The sequence below is a fragment of the Rana temporaria genome, chromosome 13 (genome assembly GCF_905171775.1).
Source record: "Rana temporaria chromosome 13, aRanTem1.1, whole genome shotgun sequence".
Lineage (NCBI taxonomy): Eukaryota > Metazoa > Chordata > Amphibia > Anura > Ranidae > Rana > Rana temporaria.
Window position 1 is genome coordinate 1016921 of NC_053501.1, and position 11449 is coordinate 1028369.

The 11449-nt window shown below is 45.7% G+C and overlaps 1 protein-coding gene across 2 annotated transcripts in view; it reads left to right on the forward strand.

Annotated features, from left to right (window-relative positions):
• Positions 1-11449, forward strand: part of WDHD1 (WD repeat and HMG-box DNA binding protein 1) — a 78127-nt gene that overhangs the window by 18185 nt on the left and 48493 nt on the right. The window contains exons 12-15 of one of the 2 annotated variants that reach the window (XM_040333632.1): positions 569-756; positions 2597-2781; positions 3777-4018; positions 7904-8041. In XM_040333632.1, coding sequence (XP_040189566.1) covers positions 569-756; positions 2597-2781; positions 3777-4018; positions 7904-8041 — 753 coding nt within the window. The remainder of the gene's footprint in view (positions 1-568; positions 757-2596; positions 2782-3776; positions 4019-7903; positions 8042-11449) is intronic. The other variant, XM_040333633.1, reaches the window with a different exon arrangement.

The window sequence follows — 11449 nt, forward strand, 5'->3', positions numbered from 1 at the left end:
AACTGTGTGGGCGGGGCTTACCGTGACACGACACTGATCATGGCTCCCGATGACAGGGAGCAGACGATCAGTGTCCTGTCACTAGGCTGTGTTTACTCTGGCCTCTCCCCATTCTGCTTTGTGACGCAATCGCGGGACACCGGAGGACATTGGGTCACGGAATTCAAAGTAACGTAAATATACGTCACTTTGAGCAGCCGTGCCATTCTGCCGACGTAAATGTACATGGTGCCGGTCGGCAAGGACAAAACGTGTTGAGGCGGTGTCCTGTCCGGAGGACAAAACGCGTTGGGGCGGAGTCCTGTCCGGAGGACAAAACGTGTTGGGGCGGAGTCCTGTCCGGAGGACAAAACGTGTTGGGGCGGAGTCCTGTCCGGGGGACAATATAATTTTTATTATTATTGGTGGTATGACTTTGGTAGGGCCTCACCCAATGTTCTGGCCTGGGTAGAAGTTCGGGTTTTCATATTGAACCCCCCGGGTTCAGGAGGAAGAGACAGCGCCTCTCTGCGTTTTGCGCCCCACCTGCTCCCCTTCATTGTTGACCTTTGACTTTCTTGCCTTTTAGATGTCCCGTCTCTAAAGTCCGCCGTTGTGGAGAAGCCCGGCGGGGCCGATGAGGATGACCGGTCCACCATCGCAGATCCAGTTCCATCTTTCCCTTCGAAGCCGGTTTATAGCGGGCCGATGCCAACGCCACCGCAGAAACCCTTCCAGCCGGGCTCTACCCCGACCCACCTCATGCACCGCTTCATGGTGAGTAACACCCGATATTCCCACCGCACACGTCCCTGGATTGGGCGATGGGGATAGGTGGGTGGTGCAGCAACTGCCAGCTGGTGACGGGACAGATTACCGGCACACCGAGGTTTACAGTGAGTGTCCCTTCCATAGAGAAGAATGCGGGATGACGTCACTGGAATCTGCACACAAGGGCTGCCTGACGGGGCCCCACCCAAACAAACACAGAGCCCCATACAGCCAACATGACGGGGCCCCCACCCAAACAAACACGGAGCCCCATACAGCCAACCTGACGGGGGCCCCACCCAAACAAACACGGAGCCCCATACAGCCAACCTGACGGGGCCCCCCCACCCAAACAAACACGGAGCCCCATACAGCCAACCTGACGGGGGCCCCACCCAAACAAACACGGAGCCCCATACAGCCAACCTGACGGGGCCCCCCCACCCAAACAAACACGGAGCCCCATACAGCCAACCTGACGGGGCCCCCACCCAAACATACACAGAGCCCCATACAGCCAACCTGACGGGGCCCCCACCCAAACAAACACGGAGCCCCATACAGCCAACCTGACGGGGCCCCCACCCAAACAAACACGGAGCCCCATACAGCCAACCTGACGGGGCCCCCACCCAAACAAACACGGAGCCCCATACAGCCAACCTGACGGGGCCCCCCCACCCAAACAAACACGGAGCCCCATACAGCCAACCTGACGGGGCCCCCACCCAAACATACACAGAGCCCCATACAGCCAACCTGACGGGGCCCCCACCCAAACAAACACGGAGCCCCATACAGCCAACCTGACGGGGCCCCCACCCAAACAAACACGGAGCCCCATACAGCCAACCTGACGGGGCCCCCACCCAAACAAACACGGAGCCCCATACAGCCAACCTGACGGGGCCCCCACCCAGTAATACCCAATATTCCCACCGCACACATCCCTGGATTGGGCGATGGGGATAGGTGGGTGGTGCAGCAACTGCCAGCTGGTAACGGGACAGATTACCGGCACACCGAGGTTTACAGTGAGTGTCCCTTCCATAGAGAAGAATGCGGGATGACGTCGCTAGAATCTGCACACAAGGGCTGCTGTCAGAAAAGACGGGGCCCCATACAGCCAACCTGACGGGGGCCCCCACCCAAACAAACACGGAGCCCCATGTTTACTATGCATCAGCTATGAATGAACCCAGTGATGATTGGCACAGATCACTCACTATGTTCATTCAGGTAAGGAAGGGGCTGGTTAATATGACATATTTACTGGACCTTTCCCTCCACTCCCATCCTGAAGGATCCTCTTGTGTGCCTGCAGCTGCCAACGGGAAGGAGAGGAGTGGAGTGGAGCTGGCAGCACTGCAGGGGTAGTGGGGGCAGGGCAGCAGGGGAGGAAAATGTATGGTCCACAGGGAGGGTGATGGGACTAGCGGGGGAGGGGGCAATTACTGGAACCAATCCCCTGTATGGCTTTCTCTGCATCAGTTAAAAGCCATTGGGAGGGAGAGGAGAAGCCGCCTTTCAGCTGCTGCAGAGAGAAAGCCACTCCATATAATATAATACACTCCATATAATACACTCCATATAATATATAATACACTCTATATAATATATAATACACTCTATATAATACAATACACTCTCTCTATATAATACACTCCATATAATATATAATACACTCTATATAATATATAATACACTCTATATAATATAATACTCTCTATATAATATAATACTCTCTATATAATATAATACACTCTATATAATATAATACACTCTCTCTATATAATACACTCTATATAATATAATACACTCTATATATAATACTCTCTCTCATCAGATGTGGAATTCCATCGGAGTGATTCGCTGTTATAATGACGATCAGGACAACGCCATCGACGTGGAATTTCACGACACCTCCATACACCACGCCATGCACCTCACCAACACCCTGAACCACACCATAGCAGACATGTCCCAGGAGGCCGTGCTCCTAGCGTGTGGGGGCACCGAGGAGCTGGCAAGGTGAGTGTACCCCAGGGGGGGGGGGTCGGGGCCGGGAGGGGCACCCTACTGCTATTGGGTGGATGTCAGTCTGGAGGAGGGGCCACTCCTAGACGGGTGGTATTTACAGACCGCCCCCTAGGTAACGCCCACATGTGACGCTGAGCCATCATGATTGAACTGAAATCCAATCAATGAAAAGGGGCGGGGCTTGTTACGTTTTTATTTTATTTTATTTTATTTATTGTATCCGGTGATTGGAATTATCCCGGGATTTATTGTATCCAGTGGTTGTAATTATCCCGGGATTTATTGTATCCGGTGATTGGAATTATCCCGGGATTTATTGTATCCAGTGATTGGAATTATCCCGGGATTTATTGTATCCCGTGATTGGAATTATCCCGGGATTTATTGTATCCCGTGATTGGAATTATCCCGGGATTTATTGTATCCAGTGATTAGAATTATCCCGGGATTTATTGTATCCAGTGATTAGAATTATCCCGGGATTTATTGTATCCAGTGATTAGAATTATCCCGGGATTTATTGTATCCAGTGATTAGAATTATCCCGGGATTTTTTGTATCCAGTGATTGGAATTATCCCGGGATTTATTGTATCCAGTGATTGGAATTATCCCGGGATTTATTGTATCCAGTGATTGGAATTATCCCGGGATTTATTGTATCCAGTGATTAGAATTATCCCGGGATTTATTGTATCCAGTGATTAGAATTATCCCGGGATTTATTGTATCCAGTGATTAGAATTATCCCGGGATTTTTTGTATCCAGTGATTGGAATTATCCCGGGATTTATTGTATCCAGTGATTGGAATTATCCCGGGATTTATTGTATCCAGTGATTGGAATTATCCCGGGATTTATTGTATCCCGTGATTGGAATTATCCCGGGATTTATTCTATCCGGTGATTGGAATTATCCCGGGATTTTTTGTATCCGGTGATTATTTCCCGTTCCTGTAACTGATCCTCCTTCCCTCCCCACTCAGCAAACTCCAGTGCCTGCACTTCAGCTCCTGGGACAACAGTAAGGATTGGATGGTGGACATGCCCAAAGGAGAAGACCTGCAGGCCGTGTGTCTGGGCCTGGGATGGGTGGCCTGCGCTACCAGCGCCCTGCTGCTCCGGATCTTCAGTGTGGGCGGAGTTCAGAAGGAGATCCTCAGCCTTCCGGGGCCCGTGGTGTGCATGGCGGGACACGGCGAGCAGCTCATCCTGGTCTACCATAGAGGTGGGTGCATCGGAGAGGTCATGCCATGTTGTCTGATGTCTGTAGGGGCAGAGATGGGCGCCGGTCTCCTCTGTGGGGTGTAATGCGCTCCATTCCTCCCATGTAGCGGCCAGTTCTCGCTTGTCATAACCCCTTCCTTGCCGGGCACCTGAACCCCTCCTAGAGATTTCTCTTGCTGGTATTTGATCACCTCCGAGGTTTTTATTTTTTGCTAAACAAACAAAAAAAACTGAAAAATGTTGAAAAAAAAAAAAAATCATGTTTCATTTTTTGTTATAAAATGTTACAAACAGGTAATTTTTCTCCTTCATTGATATGCGTTGATGAGGCGGCACTGGTGGGGGACAGAGGAGGCGGCACTGGTGGGGGACAGAGGAGGCGGCACTGGTGTGGGGGACAGAGGAGGCGGCACTGGTGTGGGGGACAGAGGAGGCGGTACTGGTGTGGGGGACAGAGGAGGCGGCACTGGTGTGGGGGACAGAGGAGGCGGTACTGGTGTGGGGGACAGAGGAGGCGGTACTGGTGTGGGGGGCAGAGGAGGCGGTACTGGTGTGGGGGACAGAGGAGGCGGTACTGGTGTGGGGGACAGAGGAGGCGGTACTGGTGTGGGGGACAGAGGAGGCGGTACTGGTGTGGGGGACAGAGGAGGCGGTACTGGTGTGGGGGACAGAGGAGGCGGTACTGGTGTGGGGGACAGAGGAGGCGGTACTGGTGTGGGGGACAGAGGAGGCGGTACTGGTGTGGGGGACAGAGGAGGCGGTACTGGTGTGGGGGACAGAGGAGGCGGTACTGGTGGGGGACAGAGGAGGCGGCACTGGTGGGGGACAGAGGAGGCGGCACTGGTGGGGGACAGAGGAGGCGGTACTGGTGGGGGACAGAGAAGCGGGACTGGTGGGGGACAGAGGAGGCGGAACTGTGGGCACTGATAGTTGGCGCTGGTGGTCACTGGTAGGTGGCTCTCCTGTCTCTGACAGCTGCCGGTGATCGTCCTTTTTTTTTTTTCTCGCGCGAGATGAGAAAAAAAATAGCCGATTATCAGCTCTGTTTACATCACATGATCATCTGTCATTGGCTGGCAAGCTGATCACGAGGTAAGGGGACGGGATCGACCCCTTTACTCCGATCTGTAATCAGCCCAGTCTCATTGACCCGCCGATCACAGAGCGCGCCCTGCAGGAGGCACGCAGGTTGCTCGAGAATATTCCTTCTGGGCTGTACTACGGGTACCTATGATATGAAGACGCCTAGAGGAGGGGTAAAATAAAAGCGACTGAATGAGATCACATGACCAACTGGTCTCCTCAGCAGTGTGTGACGTCAGTCCGTTAGATCCATTCCGGATTTTCATTTGAATTTCCAGATTTTCTTTTGTGTTTCTGGATTTTCGCTCGCATTTTCTACGTTCCGGATTTTCTATTGAATTTCCAGATTTTGTTTATTTCCGGATTTTCTCTCAAAATTTCAGGATTTTCTTTTCGAATTTTACAAACGTATGAAATTTGTCACGTTTGAGGGATATCCCTTCTTAGACAGTTGTCACAGGAACCAGTGTCCCCATGGAAAGATTTTTTTTTTTCCTCTCTTTTAATTTGCAGATTTTTCTTTTGAATTTTCGGATTTTCTTTTGAATTTCCGAATCTGCAAATTCAAAAGAAAATCCGGAACGTCGAAAATACGTAACCAATAAAATACTTTTATTCAAGAGCATCCGAGTTGCCGGCCCTTTTCGATTCAAATATGGCAGATAATAAGCCTGGAGTTCGGGAACTATAAAATTTGGAGCAATGTCACCCAATCCCCCTGAAGAAGTCACATGATCGAGGGATGAACTGCATTGGAGCAGAGCTTGTGGGTGACGTCGTTGCGCATGCCGCAATCCCAGAAGAAAGGCTTTGTGTTGCTCATCAGGAGCCATAGGTCACTACTATCAGAGGAAGAGAGGAAAAAGGCTTTGTGTTGCTCTGCTCCAATGCAGTTCATCCCTCGATCATGTGACTTCTTCAGGGGGATTGGGTGACATTGCTCCAAATTTTAAAATTCTCGAACTCCCAGGCTTATTATCTGCCATATTTGAATCAAAAGAGGCCGGCAACTCGGATGCTCTTGAATAAAAGTATTTTATTGGTTACGCTTTTTCGACTTTCCAGATTTTCTTTTCGAATTGCCCAATTTATGAAATTTGTCACGTTTGAGGGATATCCCTTCTTAGACAGCCGTCGCAGGAACCCGTGTCCCCATGGAAAGATTTTTTTTCCTCTGATAGTAGCGACCTATGGCTCCTGATGAACATCACAAAGCCTTTCTTCTGGAATTGCGGCGTGCGCAACGACGTCACCCACAAGCTCTGCTCCTAGCAGTTCATCCCTCGATCATGTGACTTCTTCAGGGGGATTGGGGCTCCAAATTTTAAAGTTCTCGAACTCCAGGCTTATTATCTGCCATATTTGAATCGAAAGGGGCCGGCAACTCGGATGCTCTTGAATAAAAGTCTTTTATTGGTTACGCATTTTCGACATTCCGGATTTTCTTTTGAATTTCCGGATTTTCTTTTCGAATTTACCAATTTATGAAATTTATCATGTTTGAGGGATATCCCTTCACAGGAACCAGTGTCCCCATGGAAAGATTTATTTATTTTTTCCTCTCCTTTTAATTTGCAGATTTTTCTTTTTGAATCTCCGGATTTTCTTTAAAATTTTCGGATTTTCTTTTTGTCTTTACGAATTTTCTTTTGAATTTGCGGATTTTTGTTCGCATTTTCGACATTCCGGATTTTCTTTTCGAATTTACAAATTTATGAAATTTGTCACGTTTGAGGGATATCCCTTCTTAGACAGTTGTCACAGGAACCAGTGTCCCCATGGAAAGATTATTTTTTTTTTCTCTTTTTTAATTTGCAGATTTTTCTTTTTGAATCTCCGGATTTTCTTTTGAATTTTCGGATTTTCTTTTGAATTTCCGGATTTTGTTTTTCCGGGTTTTCTTTAGAATTTCCGGATTTTGTTTTTGCGGATTTTCTTTAGAATTTGCGGATTTTCTTTAGAATTTGCGGATTTTCTTTAGAATTTGCGGATTTTCTTTTCGAATTGCCCAATTTATGAAATTTGTCACGTTTGAGGGATATCCCTTCTTAGACAGTGGTCGCAGGAACCAGTGTCCCCATGGAAAGATTTATTTATTTTTTCCTCTCCTTTTAATTTGAAGATTTTTCTTTTTGAATCTCCGGATTTTCTTTTGAATTTCCGGATTTTGTTTTTCTTGGTTTTCTTTAGCATTTCCGGGTTTTATTTTTCCGGATTTTCTTTCGAATTTGCGGATTTTCTTTAGAATTTGCGGATTTTCTTTAGAATTTGCGGATTTTCTTTAGAATTTGCGGATTTTCTTTTCGAATTGCCCAATTTATGAAATTTGTCACGTTTGAGGGATATCCCTTCTTAGACAGTGGTCGCAGGAACCAGTGTCCCCATGGAAAGATTTATTTTCCTCTGATAGTAGTGACCTATGGCTCCTGATGAGCAACACAAAGCCTTTCTTCTGGGATTGCGGCGTGCGCAACAACGTCACCCACAAGCTCTGCTCCAATGCAGTTCATCCCTCGATCATGTGACTTCTTCAGGGGGATTGGGTGACATTGCTCCACATTGTAAAGTTCCCGAACTCCAGGCTTATTATCTGCCATATTTTAATCGGAAAGGGGCCGGCAACTCGGATGCTCTTGAATAAAAGTCTTTTATTGGTTACTCAAGTACAGGCAATACGCCGACGCGTTTCGGCTAAGAAGCCTTCATCAAAGCATCAATTATTATTATCTGGAGATCTCCTGTAATATTCTCCGGCGCCATCACATGATGATTTCTTCTGGTGACGATGTCTTCTTCTGTCCAGGTACGGGGTTTGATGGAGAGCAGTGTCTGGGGGTGCAGCTCCTGGAGCTGGGGAAGAAGAGGAGGCAGGTCCTGCGTGGCGACCCTCTACCCCTGTCCCGGAAAAGTTACCTGTCCTGGCTCGGCTTCAGCGCAGAAGGTAAGAAGAGCTTAAAGTGTATTCAACAAAAAAAACTTTATCAACACCTACAAGGTTCAAGATGTAGAGAACCCCCAAACATTTATATTTTCTGAGAGCAGACACCCCGGAGAATAAAATGGTGGTCGTTCCATTCTTTTATATTGCACTAATATTAGTTGTAGAAGAATTTCAGGCATGGCTATAATACACAGTATCTCACACAAAACTAAGTACACCCCTCACTCACATTTCTTGTATCTTTTCATGTGACAACACTGAATAAATGACACTTTTAGCTGGATTCACGTAGAGGTGCCTAACGTTAGGCAGGCGTAGCGTATCTCATATACGCTATGCCGCCGTAAGTTAGAGGGGCAAGTGCTGTATTCAGAAAGCACTTGCGTCCTAAATTACGGCGGCGTAGCGTAAATGTGCCGGCCTAAGCGCACCTAATTCAAATTGTGAAGAGGTGGGCGTGTTTTATGCTAATGAATCGTGACCCGACGTGATTGACGTTTTAACGAACGGCGCATGCGCCGTCCGTGGACATATCCCAGTGCGCATGCTCCAAATTACGCCGCAAAGACTTATTGAGAGAGTGTATAGAGTATATACGGTATATAGAGAGTGTATAGAGTATATACGGTATATAGAGAGTGTATAGAGTATATACGGTATATATAGAGAGTGTATAGAGTATATACGGTATATAGAGAGTGTATAGAGTGTATACGGTATATAGAGTGAATACGGTAGAGAGAGAGTGTATAGAGTATATACGGTAGGTACCTGGGCTTATACTCGAATATATACGGTATATAGAGAGTGTATAGAGTATATAGAGGGTATATAGAGAGTGTATAGAGTATATACGGTATATAGAGAGTGTATAGAGTATATACAGTATATAGAGAGTGTATAGAGTATATACGGTATATAGAGAGTGTATAGAGTATATACGGTATATAGAGAGTGTATAGAGTATATACAGTATATAGAGAGTGTATAGAGTATATACGGTATATAGAGAGTGTATAGACTGTATATGGTATATAGAGAGTGTATAGAGTATATACGGTATATAGAGAGTGTATAGAGTATATACGGTATATAGAGAGTGTATAGAGTATATACGGTATATAGAGAGTGTATAGAGTGTATACGGTATATAGAGTGAATACGGTAGAGAGAGAGTGTATAGAGTATATACGGTAGGTACCTGGGCTTATACTCGAATATATACGGTATATAGAGAGTGTATAGAGTATATAGAGGGTATATAGAGAGTGTATAGAGTATATACGGTATATAGAGAGTGTATAGAGTATATACAGTATATAGAGAGTGTATAGAGTATATACGGTATATAGAGAGTGTATAGAGTATATACGGTATATAGAGAGTGTATAGAGTATATACAGTATATAGAGAGTGTATAGAGTATATACGGTATATAGAGAGTGTATAGACTGTATATGGTATATAGAGAGTGTATAGAGTATATACGGTATATAGAGAGTGTATAGAGTATATACGGTATATAGAGAGTGTATAGAGTGTATACGGTATATAGAGAGTGTATAGAGTATATACGGTATATAGAGAGTGTATAGAGTGTATAGAGTATATACGGTATATAGAGGGTGTATAGAGTATATACGGTATATAGAGAGTGTATAGAGTATATACGGTATATAGAGAGTGTATAGGGTATATACGGTATATAGAGAGTGTATAGAGTATATACGGTATATAGAGAGTGTATAGAGTATATACGGTATATAGAGAGTGTATAGAGTGTATAGAGTATATAGAGAGTGTATAGAGTATATACGGTATATAGAGAGTGTATAGAGTATATACGGTATATAGAGAGTGTATAGAGTGTATAGAGTATATACGGTATATAGAGGGTGTATAGAGTATATACGGTATATAGAGAGTGTATAGAGTATATACGGTATATAGAGAGTGTATAGGGTATATACGGTATATAGAGAGTGTATAGAGTATATACGGTATATAGAGAGTGTATAGAGTATATACGGTATATAGAGAGTGTATAGAGTGTATAGAGTATATAGAGAGTGTATAGAGTATATACGGTATATAGAGAGTGTATAGAGTATATACGGTATATAGAGAGTGTATAGAGTATATACGGTATATAGAGGGTGTATAGAGTATATACGGTATATAGAGAGTGTATAGAGTATATACGGTATATAGAGAGTGTATAGGGTATATACGGTATATAGAGAGTGTATAGAGTATATACGGTATATAGAGAGTGTATAGAGTGTATATACGGTATATAGAGAGTGTATATACGGTATATAGAGAGTGTATAGAGTATATACGGTATATAGAGAGTGTATAGAGTATATACGGTACTTACGTAAAATGTGAAGTTGCATTAAAAGGTTTTTCACAGAAACATAATAATTCGGAACGGACGGCGTTTTGCTTTCTTGTATCTCAGCATTTTAAGTGCATTTCAGCCAATGGCCACAAGGTGGCGACATGATATTGGCCTGCTATGGATTGGATTTGTTCCATTGGCTGATGTTTTGGATCATTACTTTTATGTTCTTCAATAACAGCTTGCAGGAAATCTGCTGATTTACATTTTGGGCTTCTGTGAAAACATTGAACCGCTTTTTGCACAATATTGGCAAAAAAAAACACAAAACCCACGGAGACGGATGAGCCGAGTCCCAGTGTTTGTCATAGAAATGAACAGCGATTTGTTCTGAGGCCGGGAAACGATCGCCTTCTGCTTGTTGTGCTGCCAGTTCCCTGCGCTGTGTCTGCCCTTACAGAGGATAGTCCTCGGCGCTCACACGGCGGAGAGCCGGCACCGCGATCCATCACGTGTCTTCATATTGCTCACAGGCCATTCATAAAATGCAGACGTGGGTATTGCGTCTGCTCTGTTAACTCGGATTGGAGGGTAGTCAGTCGTGTGACTGCGCTGTTCTGGCTTTTTTTTTTCTACCACCACTGTTCATTTCAACCATTTCAGCCCCGGACCATTTGGCTGGCCAAAGACCAGAGCGCTGTAGCCACCGAATATTGCGGTAAATACGACGGTATAGCGGCGCTAAAAATTGCGCCGTGCCACCGCACCTCACGCGCCCAGTGTGAAAGGGGCCTTAAAGTGATCCATGGTGGTAAACCTCCTCTGCTGTCACTTCCAGCAATGTCTCCTACTTCCTTCCGACTCTCTTCCATGTACCTGTGAGAGGAGATTTACCACCATGGTGAGAGGAGATTTACCACCATGGTGAGAGGAGATTTACCACCATGGTGAGAGGAGATTTACCACCATGGTGAGAGGAGATTTACCACCATGGTGAGAGGAGATTTACCACCATGGTGAGAGGAGATTTACCACCATGGTGAAAGGAGATTTACCACCATGGT